The sequence below is a fragment of the Salmo trutta genome, chromosome 27, assembly GCF_901001165.1.
Source record: "Salmo trutta chromosome 27, fSalTru1.1, whole genome shotgun sequence".
In the NCBI taxonomy this organism is placed as follows: domain Eukaryota; kingdom Metazoa; phylum Chordata; class Actinopteri; order Salmoniformes; family Salmonidae; genus Salmo; species Salmo trutta.
In genome coordinates, this window is record NC_042983.1 from 36023912 (window position 1) to 36040794 (window position 16883).

A 16883-nucleotide genomic window follows, 5' to 3' on the forward strand; every position below is an offset into this window, starting at 1 on the left:
TAATTGTCCATAAAAACCTGAATGCTTCGTGTTTACTGTCCAGCAGACCTCGACACACACACACACGCACAAGTAGGACTCGGTTCTGTTCTCTCAGTTGGAGACTCAGAACGGATCCTTTTTCTCCACGGCAGGCTGCGAGCAGCCATCTGTTCCCCATGCTGTAGGACACACAGCTCCCTCAGGCAGTGACTTTGGTGATTTTTTTCACATGGTGGCAAAACTGTAAATTGGGTAAAATAGCAGTCGTTACAGAGGTCTTGAGAGGTTTTATAGAGAGGGGTGACTTTGGAATTTTTTTGCATTTCAACATCAGGTTCAGAGTGCTCACTGCCTGGTAGCTTCACTCCAAAGAGGACGAAAGTAGAGCAAAGGTTTCATTTTTTTCCCCAGCTATTCTCCAAATTGTCCTGCCTGCGGCAGAGGAGCATGGAGCGGCTGCCAGAACCTATTCTTAAGCGAGTGACTAACTCATCCGCTTTACAACGGCTTTAGAGCCCATTCTACATGCTTATTATCCCATTAACACAGACGCTGCCTGCTAAGTTTGATACAAAAACAACCAAAGGCTACATAATTGTTAAGTAGGAAACAGCAAATTGAAATGAAAACTTCGCTCAATAAAAATCTTCATAAATGTGATACAAGGCCGTAAAGTGTTTTACTGTCTTTCTCTAGAGGAGGAGGAGGCGGGGAAACGGTTTCTTCTTTTGTTCAGAGCGATGTGAACTTGACAGGTATTATGTGAGGAGGAAGGGAAAACGTGAGACCCTGGGAGAGAAAAACCTGTAGCTGTCTGTTTTGGTGAAACCTTGACTGTTGGACAATACGCTTCATTTAATATGGCTCCATTTTGTAAAACTAATTGAAAATAATGTGCTTCATTTCGGAATGTCTGTCCTGCTAAGTGTGGAGATGAGGATTTGAACTGTGCCTCTGCACCTCTATCTGATGAAACTACAGGTGGGGTAAGAGAAGAAATAACAATGCCACTTTTCAGATTACAACATTTTTATATTCCTCTAGTGCTTTAGATTACATATACATGATATCATGTTTTGTGTTTGTACATTAGTAACATTTCATCAACATTCCTAAAAATAACATTGCCTGAATTTCAACAACAACATTCATGTTGCACATCGGAAAACACAGGTAGAAAAATAGTTTAATTGAAGGATGAAATGTAGTTGGATTACAGTTATATACACACACACACACACACACATTCTTTGCACTCAACAAACAGGGAAATGTGCGATCTCCCTCATTATACCATCACATTGTTATGATAGGTGTCCTGTCAGTGTGCATGGGGAATTTTAATGACAACACTGCTTCTTCCATAGCTGTCATCAAATAAAAATAGAATGTCACCCGCATCAGGTGAGGGAGTCCAACTGGGCTTGAACCGTCTCTAGCTGCAAGGAGACAGAGAATGCTTGACAATTAGGAGAAAGGCAACATGCCTGCGGGTGTTAAGGAGTCAGTCAGAAAGCAGAACCAACGTGCAGCACTGACCTGGTTGTAGAACTGAAGTAACTCCTGGTGGCTGAACTCCACAAACACTTTCTCCACCACACTCTGGAAGACAAGGAAGATTCACCATGAGTCAACCAACATCACGGCCAACAACACTCCCTCCGCTCTCTATAAAAAAATCAACACTCTCGTCAATTATTTGTGCACTTCTGTTGAAAGTAAGTACACATACCGTCCAGTAAGTAATTTCCATCACTGCATGTACACTGAACAAAAAATATAAAACGCAACATGCAACAATGAAACATTTTACTGAGTTGAAGTTCATATCAGTCAATTTGCTATCATACACGTCAATCCAGAGCATCCTAAACATGCTCTATTGGTGACAAATCTGGTGAGTATGCAGGCCATAGAAGAACTGGGACATTTTAATCTTCCAGGAATTGTGTACAGATCCTTGCGACATGGGGCCGTGCATTATCATCTGAAACATGGGGTGAGGCTGGCGGATGAATGGCACGACAATGGGCCTCAGGATCTCGTCACGGTATCTGAACATTCAAATTGCCATCAATAAAATGCAATTGTGTTTGTTGTCCGTAGCTTATGCCTGCCCCATACTATAACCCTACCGCCACCATGGGGCACTCTGTTCACAACAACAAACCGCCGCCATACACGTGATCTGCGGTTGTGAGGCTGGTTGGAAGTACTGCCAAATTCTCTAAAACAATATTGTCCCCAGCACAAGGTGCATCTGCGTAATGATCATGCTGTTTAATCAGCTTCTTGATATGCCACACATGTCAAGTGGATGGATTGTCTTAGCAAAGGAGAAATGCTCACTAACAGGAATGTAAACTTTGCGCACAAAATTTGAGAGAAATACGCCTTTTGTGCGCATGGATCATTTCTGGGATCTTTATTTCAGCTCATGAAACATGGAACCAACACTGTATATGTTGCAACTATAAAAGATAGGAAATATATTGTGAAAAAATAACAAATAATAAGATACCAAGGAAGTTAATCAAACCAAGACTTTGCTGTGAGAGTTATCCCAGTGTTGGGTTGTACACACACACACACACACACACACACACACACACAACATGTACACACACACACACACACAAAGTAGCCGGAGCTGTGGGGCTGAAGACACAATGGGGGATGGAATGTGTCAGAGCACATTAATGAAACAGATATTAATTAGACCCAACATTATCATCCATAATTAAGAGAAGGGGAAATGTTGTCTCTCGCCAAAGCCCACTTGGTATGTGCGAACATGAAAATGTAGGGCACACACACAGACCCCACCCATCCACCCACACTTGAATTGAGGTTTGACAAGGTAACAGATTTTGTGCAACCATATTTGCACATTATAAATATGTGACACAAGTCAAATATTATATTGTGGCAAATGAATTGTGGGAATGAACCGGAAAGCAACATCCACAAAAATCCCAAAAGATGACAATGCCAAAGCATATTGGCTTTAGAATTGCCCATTCAATCTTCACCCCTTAATACTTAGATTTGTTGGTTTCCAGAGACCTCAGGATGATGCATAGAGCTGGTTGAACTCTAAAATAGCCAACAAACCTCCTGTGATGGGGAGGTGAACCAGAGGACAGTCCTAAAGGGTGAGGGACGTGATCTTCTCCACTGACATGTATCAAGGGGGATCCTAAACATCAATGTGTCTGTCTGTCTGCCTGCCTGCCTGTCTGTCTGCCTGTCTGAGTCACAGAGGGGTTGGCTGTGTTTGGAGGTGTCAGTGTACATGTCATTGGTGGTGATGGAGAGGGAGGCACGGTTTAAACCCAGCCCAGTGTTTCAGCACCAAGGCCTGAGTAGGATTTGACAGATCTGGGCTAACACTAATGGGTATACCTCAAGAGCACATGAAACATTGAGGTAGCTAGAACAAGAGGATCAGGAGATACACCACTGCGCTGCATCTCTCTGTTTGCATGGGCTTCCTGACAGAGAATGACAATTCAATTATGTATTGGTGAAGAAATAACCTTTGGGTACAAGGTATGGAAGAGAAACAACCCATTTTGGGAACAAGGTATTGAAGAGAAACAACCCGTTTTGGGTACAATTTATGGAAGATGACAGTTTGAAGTGCTGCCATAGAGGTTGATCTATGATTTGTAAATGAATCATTATGATTTCATGTTATGTCAACTTATCCGATGATATTCAAGCAGCAGGTAGTGTTATTTTATGATACGCCTAATCTCAGCAGGTGAGGAAAGGTTGACATAAAAATGCACTTTTCATGAATTATTTGTTATTGTGCACTAAAAAACATCTGATTTGCAACACTTGTCAAAGCTTTATGGAGCCCTAGTGCTATGGAAAGGAGAATTGCTATTAGTGATAAAAGCACAGAGCGATAATACAAGACTGCTCCTACTTGTGCCACATCACCCTAACCATCCAAACCATTAAACACTGGACCTAAATAAAAAACACCATGTCAGAGATAAAATGTTGATTTAAGCGAAGAAAGAGAAAAAAACACGAAGAATAAAAAACATGGTCAGAGAACACTCGGTAGATACCTAGAGAGAGAACGGGAATGTCAAATCCTTACAAACAGCTAAACTGTAGTTAAATTGACGTATTGATCATGTTTATTTGTCAATACAATCCCATATGTATGTACTGTATCCCGAGTGGCGCAGCGGTCTGAGGCACTGCATCTCAGTGCTAGAGGTGTCACAACAGTCCCTGGTTCGAATCCAGGCTGTATCACATCCGGCAGTGATTGGGAGTCCCATAGGACGGCGCACAGGTTTGGCCGGGGTAGGCCGTCATTGTAAATAAGAATTTGTTTTTAACTGACTTGCTTAGTTAAATAAAAAACTATGCATGTACCCTACTGAATACTTGCTGTATACTTTGGGTGAACGGGACTCATTGGGAACGTACAGACTTCCCTGGAAATCAATATGAACCCCCTAAATAAATATGCAAGACATACACGTTTTGCAGGGTTATGTGGCTTGACAGTTAAATGAGGCCATTTTGAATGCTCTTGCCTTGTAAATTGTTGATGGAAATCTTGACAGAAACAGGAGGCAGAGCTGTTGGGTTTCTGGCATCTCACCCTCAGCTCCCAAAACATTCTTAATTATGAATAAAAACATCCAACTCCTGGGTTAACCGTTGCCATGGACACAGAGCTCTTAAAAAGCCAGCTTGAAGGTGTATGGTGCTGTCTGTTTTGGCACAAAATGTCAGACATCCCTGTGTATTTGCAGAGCTGCTCGGAGGGATATGCTCTTAAACAGAAATGTCAAAAATATACTACTTCATATTCATCACCTCCAGCACCATGCTGCTTCTGCAACAGCTAATGGGAATCCTAATAAAATACCAAATACACCCCAACATCAACATATGTGAAAACGCAGCGTTTCTATGTTTTGTAGTAAAACAGATAGAGAAAGATGAGGGTTTCCAATGACATCGGTCTGCATTGTGTGATTTTAACCAATTTTGAGTAGGCATTGCTTACTAATTGTCTACTAATTGGTTGAGGATGTCATTGGAATCACTTATCTTCCTCAATCTTTTTTTTACTACAAAACATAGAAACATTTTCACATATGTCGATGTTGGGGTGGTGCTGGAGATGACTATGAAATTGTCTTTTTTAAATTTAAATTCCCTTCAAGTATAATTTCTGTCAATCATTTCTCACAGGTGACAGCAAAATGAATGTGAGGGAGAAAGCTGTAATATTTTGTTACCAACACAAGGACATGAAAACTGCTCAATTGTCAATGTAATTTGTCTTTTAATTGAAGGTGAGAAGAAAATAATTTTCATGCTTGCTGGAATGCTTATTGAATAGTCTGATGAGTCGGGAAAACACACACTTGGAGTGGAATTGGTAAAAGCCAAACGTGTTGGACGTTTAGGTCATCATGAAATCTATCAAACTTCTTCACTCACGTGTCAACACAACCATTATGTTGCATGACAAACGTAAATGAAAAGTCCCAAATCTGACATTCACTCAGATCCAATATACAAGTCAAACAGTCTTCCCTGCCACGTCCCCCTGGAGGGCCTGACGCCTGGGGAAAGGTTTCTGTCTGCCTGCCTGTTGGTGTGTGTGTCTGCCTGCCTGTCGGTGTGCCTGCCTGTCTGCCTGCCTGTTGGTGTGTGTGTCTGCCTGCCTGTTGGTGTGTGTGTCTGCCTGCCTGTCGGTGTGTGTGTCTGCCTGCCTGTCGGTGTGCCTGCCTGTCTGCCTGCCTGTTGGTGTGTGTGTCTGCCTGCCTGTTGGTGTGTGTGTCTGCCTGCCTGTCGGTGTGCCTGCCTGCCTGCCTGTCGGTGTGCCTGCCTGTCTGCCTGCCTGTTGGTGTGTGTGTCTGCCTGCCTGTCGGTGTGTGTGTCTGCCTGCCTGTCGGTGTGTGTGTCTGCCTGCCTGTCGGTGTGTGTGTCTGCCTGCCTGTCGGTGTGTGTGTCTGCCTGCCTGTTGGTGTGTGTGTCTGCCTGCCTGTCGGTGTGTGTGTCTGCCTGCCTGTCGGTGTGCCTGCCTGTCTGCCTGCCTGTTGGTGTGTGTGTCTGCCTGCCTGTCGGTGTGTGTGTCTGCCTGCCTGTCGGTGTGCCTGCCTGCCTGCCTGTCGGTGTGCCTGCCTGTCTGCCTGCCTGTTGGTGTGCCTGCCTGTCTGCCTGCCTGTTGGTGTGTGTGTCTGCCTGCCTGTCGGTGTGTGTGTCTGCCTGCCTGTCGGTGTGTGTGTCTGCCTGCCTGTCGGTGTGTGTGTCTGCCTGCCTGTCGGTGTGTGTGTCTGCCTGCCTGTCGGTGTGTGTGTCTGCCTGCCTGTCGGTGTGTGTGTCTGCCTGCCTGTCGGTGTGTGTGTCTGCCTGCCTGTCGGTGTGTGTGTCTGCCTGCCTGTCGGTGTGTGTGTCTGCCTGCCTGTCGGTGTGCCTGCCTGTCTGCCTGCCTGTTGGTGTGTGTGTCTGCCTGCCTGTTGGTGTGTGTGTCTGCCTGCCTGTCGGTGTGTGTGTCTGCCTGCCTGTCGGTGTGCCTGCCTGTCTGCCTGCCTGTTGGTGTGTGTGTCTGCCTGCCTGTTGGTGTGTGTGTCTGCCTGCCTGTCGGTGTGCCTGCCTGTCTGCCTGCCTGTCGGTGTGTGTGTCTGCCTGCCTGTCGGTGTGTGTGTCTGCCTGCCTGTCGGTGTGTGTCTGCCTGCCTGTCGGTGTGTGTGTCTGCCTGCCTGTCAGTGTGTGTGTCTGCCTGCCTGTCTGCACCTATCTGTGTCTGTCAGTGTCTGTCTGGAGACAGTGGTCAGCCCAGGGAGAGATTACATCCCCTAAATTCCATCACACAATAAACATGCCAGGAGACAATAGGTAGGATATTTACAACAATTCAATGGGATTTTCAACTGTCATAAATAGATGGAGGGTTTGTGCAAATTCCTGGCTGTGGTCCCCAGCACGCAGTCAGAGATGTGTAGATTACGCCCACTGAGCTGATGGGGCCCCAGGCTGGGGGCCAATGTGCCAATCTGCCACTCAGAGCTCTTCTGATTGGAGTCACCAGAGGCCCAGTCTGGATTCTAATGCCTGGTCTTGGTACAGGGAGAAGTGAGTGACTTCTAGATGTCACAGAGGGACACTGTGGTTTATGACCATTAACTGGAAACCATGGGCTTTCGCAACAATCACAACTGACAAGGTTGTTTTGATATGTCTTCACAGAACAGAAGCATGACGGGGTGAAGCGTTGCTCCTGCCGAGCCTGTGCAGAGGCAGGACTGTGATGTTACGTCTTTCACACCTTTGATCCTGCTGCTGTAGAAGCCCAGGGGCAGAGAGCTGCTTTTTCTTCTAGCTCTGCCTGCATTTCGAAAGCCCACATATAAACAGGCTACCAGAGGCCCACATATAAACAGGCTACCAGAAGCCCACATATAAACAGGCTACCAGAAGCCCACATATAAACAGGTTACCAGGGAAGCATCCATCCATTGCAAGATTGGATTGACATTTGTTGAAAGCTAAGTCGAGTCAATCCCCGGATGAATACAAAGATCCAATTAGAGAATAGGAGAGCATATGTCTACATGCTCTGCCAGCCAGACTTGAGCACTGCAGAAAGATAAACAAAAAAAATGACAGAGGATCAGACAGAGGACACATCAGACAGCAGACGATCCTAATGGCAGCACTCCTGAATGGATTGTGTTATCAGACTGTTACAAATGGAAACTCGGGCTTTCTGGAGAATAAGGATGTTTAAATAAAGACCCTTTCTGATGTCAAAACCTGATGCAAGAGACAAGAGGATTTCTCTAGATTAGAATATATGTTCATGACATAGGATATCAAAGAAAACATTCTCTGTGTCTTTTAACACCAGTTTTGACTGACACACCAAGCTCGTACTCGACGATGAGCATATATTTATGAATTGCACAGATATTTGGGATACAAAGGATGTCCTCGGTGGTCAAATGAAAATAACAATGGCAGTTTTGCCTATTGGTTTGTATACTAATGATGTCAGAGGCAGACTCCCTGTTAGTGCTTGATTACAATAAACCACATCCTCTGTGGTGACTTCAATAACAATGAGGCCGTCGCTGTGCTCCAACCACGACATGCAGCGCACACATCCGACTCCTGACCAACCTAATCTGCATTGCTCAACCACAACACAAAACCCTGAATGCTTTGAGAGGTTAATGTTGGTCTGAGGTAGAAGCCTCCGGTGAAATTGTTGGGTCATTTTGTTTAGCAGTTAATGAAATAGAAGAAGTGTCCCCCCTAGCTAATTGACTGACTGTACCCTAGTCTTACTGAACCCCAGCTGACTAAATGTAGCCTAGTCTATCTGGGGCGGAGGGGATTTTCACACGCCTCTCCCACTGCCGTTCAGTACAGTACGCAGCCTGGCGCAATAAAAGAGCACAAAGGCTGGGATTGTCCCCGGCCGCCGCCTAGCCAAAGAGCTGTAATGACAGGCCTTGCCACACAGAGGCCTCTTTCAGAGCAGGCCTCATCTCTGGGCACCAGCTAGGCCTTGCCTTCCCTCCCGGTGCCCCCACCCCCTCTCAACATGGGAATGAGGTCTCCTCCTCTCTGGTTCCCTTGACCTCTGCACAACAGTAATACTCCAGGGGCAATGCAGGTACAACGTTGTGACACTCCCTGTTAATCACTTAGCCGGCTGTTCTGTCAACTCATGCACTGGTTCTTTTTTGGAGAATGGCCTTGACAAGTCATGTTGAACCAATACAACCAAGACGTTTACAAAAGGATGAAACCCAACGCAAGCAGATTTCCTGACTTCAACTCAAACAAACCACCAGATCCTACATCTCTCTCTCATCATCTTAGATCCAAAAGGGGGAGGTTGACGTATCTCCTCGGGTTTAATCTAAAACACATCTAAACATACATTCTCATCAGGCAGTAAGCTTTGCGGTGCTTCTGATGCATCTTAACTTCATGACCAATTTTCTCTCTGGGGGCTGCTGTGGCTGGGTGCTGTTGCTCTCTGTCTGAGCTCATTTCGAAAGGCTGACTTTGGTAACTGCTCTACCACATGAGAAATCAACTGGCCCTTGTAACGACCGAGAGCAGCTCTTTATTTTGTCTGGAAACAAGCATCAGTGTTTTCCTTAAAGCAACGCGGGGAGCTTCCAGTGTTTCAAAGCTGGCAGTGTTTGAGGAGACAGCGCAGATGTCAGAGGAAAGAGTGAGGCCCTCCTGTTTACTCAGACTGACAGGCTGTAATAACACTCAACACTTTGATTCAAAGCAGCGGACAGAGAGGCCTAGCGGCGGACAGAGAGGCCTAACAGAGAGGCCTAACAGAGAGGCCTAACAGAGAGGCCTAGCGGCGGACAGAGAGGCCTAGCGGCGGACAGAGAGGCCTAACAGAGAGGCCTAGCAGCGGACAGAGAGGCCTAGCCAACGAACATTTCATATTTGGTATAGAAGCTGGCATAAATACATGCAAATGAATCAAGTTGTATTTTCTTTGATAAAAGTATTGGGATAAGGCTCCATACAGCACATATATTTCTAGTTTTAATCTGGTTAAAGCATTTCCCTAAATATAACCACAGATGAGAATTATCTTCACTAGACATTATGCACGGCAGGCTCTGACATGCTCATTCGGTGGAAAATATGAATCCAAATTGATTCCTTTTTCAGCCAAGTACATCAACATACATGTTCCACTGCACTAGGCATAGAATATGACATAGAACAGTGCCTACGTACAATCTTGATTCGTTTCAGAACAACAAGTCGAAGTACATGGATCGGACTTCTTCTCTAGTCCAGCAGCTTAATAGTTTATCCACCATGGCCCATTTACCACCATCTGTTACTTTGTCTGAAACATGGACCTCACTTGTGAAGTCTCCCCATGCAAGTCATTAGTGTGTTTGTTTATGTTCTGCTTGTGGCCTCAAAGGACAACATACCTTGTTAGGAAAGCTTTAAAAGTGGAAATAAGGCTACATTTCTGCTGTCCCACGACGCAAGTTATTTCCATAATGCAGCACTCACGGAGGGCACGTCGGCCTCATTAAGACACTCGCTAAGGACCAGATTAGCACTGCATTAGCATACAGGAGGGTCCTACAATATAATTACTTTACACTTCACAGTAAAGTGCAGAGACAGAGATGGTTTGGAAAAAATATACTCAGTTTCGGCTCATATAAAAATCTATATATACACACACACACAAAGTTATGTACTCGACATAATGGCACCCTGAAGCTTTGTTATGAAGCGAAACGTCTGAGAGTCCTTCGTTAGCCAAGTCAAAAGCCAAGTCAGGAGCTCTGCCCTGGATATTGTTATAATGACGCATGCTACTGCAGACAGGAAAGATAAACTTCCCCCGTTGTAATTAGTGAGAAGTGAAGGGAAACCAACTTCCAGCAGGGGGAACGGTAAAACAATGTGTCTACAGAGAGCACCACAAGGCCAGGCACCTCCAGCAGTCTCCATACTAGTCATGTGTTGCTCAGAGCTCAGGTCCCTCTGCTCTACATTGAAAATCATCTCCAATGTGAGCTCCCAGGGACAAGACATTATTTGTTTTAAAGGTTGGCCAATTCATTAAAAGCCAGTCCATAGTTTAGTTACTTACTATCAAATCGGATCTCAAAGTAAGTCTTTGAGATCATTTGTTTTTGGCTGATTTGTTTGAAGTTGATTCACATTAGGTTTGAATGGTTCTACACTGAACAACATGTAAAGTGTTGGTTCCATGTTTCATGAGCGGAAATAAAATATCCCAAAAAATGTTCCATACAGACAAAAAGCTTATTTCTCTCAAGTTCTGTGCACAAATTTGTTTACATCCCTGTTAGTGAGCATTTCTTCTTTGCCAAGATAATTCATCCACCTGACAGGTGTGGCATATCAAGAAGCTGATTAAACAGCATGATCATTACACAATGCCACAGATGTCTCAAGTTGAGGCAGGGTGCAATTGCCATGACTGCAGGAATGTCCACCAGAGTTGATGCCAGAGAATTGTTTGTTCATTTCTCTACCATAACGTTGTTTTAGAGAATTTGGCAGTACGTCCAACCGGCCTCACAACCACAGACCATGTGTATGGCGTTGTGTGGGCAAGCAGTTTGCTGATGTCAACGCTGTGAACAGAGTGCCCCATGGCTTTGGTGGGGTTATGGTTTGGGCAGACATAAGCTACGGACAAAGAAACACAATAGCATTTAATCCATGGCAATTTGAACGCACAGCGATACTGTGACAATCCTGATGCTCTGGATCGACATGTATGACAGAGTGTTCCAGTTCCCGCCAATATCGCACAGCCATTGAAGAGGAGTGGGACAACATTCCATAGGCCACAATCAACATCTTGATCAACTCTATGCGAAGGAGATGTGTCGCTAATGGGGATCCTAATAAATCATATCACGCTGCATGAGGCAAATGTTGGTCACACCAGATACTGACTGGTTTTCTGATCAACGCCCCTACTTTTTTTAAAAGGTATCTGTGACAAACAGATGCATATCTGTATTCCCAGTCATGTGAAATCCCTAGATTACTGCCTAATGAATTCATTTCAATTGACTGATTTACTTATTTAAACTGTAATTCAGTAAAATCTTCGGAATTCTTGCACGTTGCGTTTATATTGCTGTTCAGTATATTATTAGGCACTTCAAAAGAAATGCATTGTGTCACTGTTTTCTGTTGGAATTCACTCTCAAAACATATTTGTTCCTCTGCCATACAACATGTAATGATTAATACAATTATTCACAGATTTAAAAAAAACTAACCTCATTTTGAATTGAAGAAAAAAATTATCAGAAAATTGGGCATAAAAAAACTGGAGAGTTATAGTTTTATACACCAAGGGCAAAATTCTAAGATATAATACCGGCAGAAAGTACCCACAAATTTACTTTCAGCAATGTTTCAAAACCCCTCTGGTCACCTTTGAGCCAGCTGCCCCTCTGGTCACCTTTGAGCAAGCCCTTCTTTCATACTCAAGTTGTGACAAAGAGAGAGACAAAGACGTGATAGTGGAGACCTGTGTTCTTGCCAAGATGACAGAATTGCTTGAGTTGTTTTTTTACCCCATTTCTCCATCTCAGGTCAGGCACAGTCACATCAGACTTCTGTCATGCAAACTCTGTAAATATCTCAAATGTTGAGGTCCGATAGTTTCTCTCCAAAACAAAATTATTTCAGGGCGAGAATGGTATTTCAAATTGAAATTCACAGTGCTACCTATATTAAATGGGAAACATTGACTAACTGTTTCTGAGTCTTTTATATAGTTGGACTAAAATACATATATTACACAGCAGACTGACAGATTGGCATCTGACAAACAGAGTTGTGGTGGCTAGTTTTTCACAACAGAGTTAACTTCAGTTTCTGAGCTGTAGGGATAAGGAAGCCCCAGAAGGTGCGGGTGGAATTGTCTCCTTCGGAACGCTTTTACCAGCACAGCTCTGACTAAAAGGATTCTGGGGTTTTTGACGTAATGGTGAGGAAACTGCATGGTTGAAGTAATTGCCAAAGGCAGAGGGCTTTTTTCTCCCCTTACCGTCTTACCGACTCATTCTACTCCACACCAATGTGCCTTTTAAGGGGCTGCAGAGCTGGCTGTCTTATCAACAACTGCCAGGTCCTGCTGAGTGGAAGCCACTGTCAAAACCATCCTGTATCATTCCCTCACCAGCACAATAAAGCCGACACACATTCTGATTACAGGTTTATCATGCCCAACAAAGTCTGCCGTCTACTGGAGGACATTTCTACAGAATTCCAACAGACACTGTGCTTAATTGGTACACTATAAAAAAGGGTATATGAAAGCAGTCTAAGAAGAAACGACCCAAGAAATCGTCACATCTCAATCTAGACAGGAGGCTAAATTAAATGAGATTTTAAACATCCTGGTTGTTATCATTCCGAAAAATGATTAATATAGAGGCAATTATTGGGAGAGAGAGTACATTTATGAAGGTTAATGATGTGATATGGCAGACCTGTGTCCAATATGCGTCACAAAATGTTTGAAACATTAGCTAATCATATATAATACCGCATATCGAATAATCTGAATAACACACTAGAACTCAGGGTTCAAAAAATGAATCTTACATGTATAAAGAAAAAAATGCTCCTTTTTACTGTCACAGCCTCTCATTCATCTATTTTCAATGACTTATTATTTCATACTTTAAAAAAAATGATGAACCCTATAAATCTAGTATGTGCAATGGACGGAATTCATCGGACACTGCCACTGCAAAAACACACACTGTATACAGATTTTTCTATTGTGTTATTGACTGTACGTTTGATTATCCCATGTGTAACTCTGTGTTGTTGTTTTTGTCGCACTGCTTTGCTTTATCTTGGCCAGGTCGCAGTTGTAAATGAGAACTTGTTCTCAACTGGCCTACCTGGTTAAATTTCCTTTTTTTTTTTAAAGCAGGGAAACTCCAGTTAAAGTGCTGCTATTTGATGCATGACTGCATAACAGATCAACAAGACAGGCAGGATTATTCTTTGTCCATTGTTGAAATGCTATCCAGATAAGCATGCAATCAAAATACCCATATTATCTTATCACCTGAACCAAGTTGACAATCAATGTAGTAATCACGTTGCTGCCAAGAGATGCTTTTCCATTGCCAAGTAGCACCCCATCACCATGTTTTCCGATTAAAATAGCCTACCATCGTGCAAGGCTTTATATTTGCAAAGCCACAACCAAATGAGAAGGTGAGAGAGGTGTGTGTGTGTGTGTGGGGGGGGGGGGGGGGGGGGGGGGGGGGGGGGGGGCGGGATAGGGGCCAGAGAGTAGGCGGAACCCAACTCTTGGCCAAAGACCCAGGATAGATCACCTGCAGGATGCAGTACGCCTAGAGCATCCTGTCTGGGGCCACATCCTTGGAAATATCACACGCCTACATAAAGAGAGTGGTTTGATGGTTGTAATAAGCTATTGAATAGAACAACGAAGATGAGACGACCTACAGCATGTTTTGTCTGTAAAATGCACGTTCTGTGTGGAATACAATCGCACAGAAAAATGTACTTAAATCCAAAGAGTTTATGGAGAAGCCAAAGTCCTCATAAAAAAAATTAACAATTAAGATAGCAAATATTTGTCTTGCCTGCTTGCCAGTTGGTAGAAACAATGTTGAAATGAATTCTCAAACACATAGCCTATTTATAAAACCACATGTACAAAAAAAATAAACATTTGCAGTCAACAAATATGTAGCTAGGAGCTGCTTGGCGTGGAGTACAAGTTCTGCTTTATTAATGCAGTATTCTTAACTGTAGGCATTTGAGGATGAGTACATCATTAGTGTGAACAGAAAAAGGTCAGTGTGACTAAGAGTTCATTTTTTAATTGTATTATTTTTATTTATTTAACCTTTATTTAACCAGGTAGGCCAGTTGAGAACAAGTTCTCATTTACAACTGCGACCTGGCCAAGATAAAGCAAAGCAGTGAGACAAAAATAACAGTTACACATGGGATAAACAAAACGTACAGTCAATAACACAAAATAATGACAGAAATTTGACTTTAGAATTATGACTGTAGAGAGCTGCCAGGTAATTTTTAAAATAAATTGTATTTATTTAACTAGGCAAGTCAGTTAAGAACAAATTCTTATTTACAATGACAGCCTACCGTGGAACAGTGGGTTAACTGCCTTGTTCAGGGGCAGAACGACAGAATTTTACCTCGTCAGCTTGGGGATTCGATCGAGCAACCTTTCGGTTACTGGCCCAATGCTCTAACCTCTAGGCTACCTACCGCCCCAAATTTGCTCCTAAAGAATAACTATTTTTAAGTGGTTAAAAGTCTAGGCTGAGGAACGTAGGCATGTCTGTTAGTCTTTCAGGTCAACTGCAGTTCACTTTGCTCTCACCCGTCCACGACGCTTGGCGTTTATCTGAAACCCCAGATGATAAATCGGTTGCTGCTCTTTATGACATTCAGAATGGACCGAGAGGGACCATCAAAACAGATGAACAACATTTGGAGCGGTTTTAAACAGCTCCCTTCAAATTTGGGTTGAAAATTAAAAGAGGGCACAGCACAGCGCCTTGATGAAGCTAGCACATTCCCATGAATGGTCAAAAAAACAAAAAAAAGACAAACGTCTTCAGCTTTGAGCGTGAGCAGTCATGCTTTATCAGCACCTCTGAGCATAAGTCATCCTTTATGAGTCTAGTCCATAACCCCAACTCTAAAGGTCAGGGTCTCAGGGGGGTGCAAGCCTGTCCTGTTTGTCCTACTACAGTATGGGACCTACAATAGGATTACATCCTGTGTCTAATGAAGACAAGGGGTAGTATTCTAGCACTGTATATACCCTCGAATGAATCTTCAGGACAAACACAAACATCATTATGTAATATCATCTTGGCTAGCTAGTTGCTGTTCGGTCTGCAAAACCAGGTGTAAGAACCACTGAGGATGGCTGTTGAATTAAATGTATAGGACTAGCATTTTGAGAGAACAACTTTATTGACACTTAAAATAGGAAGGTAAGATTGTACAAATAAGAGCACAAAATGTGGTTCTGGGTTAAATGTGAGTGTACTGTTATGCCGGAACCACACAGACTTTGCGTGTGAGTAGAGAGCGCCAAGTCACATCGCACTGCGTAGCGTATGCCAACTTAACGGTCACGAGAATTGATAATAAACAGTTGTGTTTGTGATTTTCGCTATGGTGCCCTTGTGAAGTATTGTTGCGCTCCTTTTGACTCACCTTATATATGTCCTACGGGAGCCACCGTACCTGCCTCCTGTTATGTTGGCTCAGGAACATCAGGAGAGTTGTAGCTAATACACTCTAGCACTTAGAACGAGACTAGCTAAATTCTTTATTTCTACATAACATCAATCTCTCTTGAACGGAGTTCCTGGAGTTTCCCAGCCATAGCCTGCCTAGGCTATATGCCCGTGCTCAAAATCAACAAAAGGTAGGCATAAAGTTATTGTTTTCAAATAGGCGTATGTATTATTGGTACTGGCAGCTCACCTTAAACACTTAGATACTTTTTAACTATACATTTCACAATTCCAGATGTCAATGCACAAACAGTTCATTTCCTCACTTTACCAGCATTGCTTCACGTAAACGTGAGAAAAATAGACTCGATGTTCTAATTTGAAACGCATGATGGCTCGTCTTTTCCTCACATTCACCACTGTGCATTCTAATTCCAGCATGTACACGCTCTTTCACGCAAAAAAAAAAAACAAAACGCTTTGTTTAATATGGGCTTTACTCGAACCTGGATCTGGAGAAGACAACGACACAGGCAGACTATGGGGCATGCAATCTAGCTCCCCAGGCCCACAACATGTTTGAATGATTCATTAGAATTCACAAAAGAAGGTATTGTTTGACTGTTTTAACTTTCAGGTTAAATCCTATACATAATTTATACCTGACAAAACTGACTGAACTTAAAGAAACGATGTATTCAAGGTATGACAGGCCCCAGCCAGCCAGCAGATAGACAAAATGAATCGAGCTAGTTCTCTTTTATGACAAAGCTAAGGCCTATTGATTCAAATCCCATCTACAGATACGTGTCTGAATCCAGTATACATTTCAGTGCTTGAACAGAGTCATTTCCAAATGCTTTTTCCCCTTAAATACAGCATAAATAGTTGATCAGTCATGTTTATTAAACACTTATTCAATTAATTTTAGAGGTTTTAGAGTTTAAATTAGAAGTGTTTGATACAAAACGCAAGATGTTAATTTGGAGTCACTCTGGATACTTGCGGAGAGATTCTCACCCTCTACTACAACATCTCCACGTCTTTAGCTAAGTAACTAGCGACGCCACAACATTA

At 43.3% G+C, this 16883-nt stretch overlaps 1 protein-coding gene across 1 annotated transcript in view; it reads right to left on the bottom strand.

Annotated features, from left to right (window-relative positions):
- Window positions 1-993: 993 nt before the first annotated feature.
- The window catches only part of commd10 (COMM domain containing 10), a 39767-nt gene continuing 23877 nt past the window's right edge, over window positions 994-16883 (bottom strand). The window contains exons 6-7 of the mRNA XM_029717929.1: window positions 1522-1584; window positions 994-1421 (exon numbers count right to left, since the gene is read on the bottom strand). Coding sequence (XP_029573789.1) covers window positions 1383-1421; window positions 1522-1584 — 102 coding nt within the window. The 3' untranslated portion in view covers window positions 994-1382. The remainder of the gene's footprint in view (window positions 1422-1521; window positions 1585-16883) is intronic.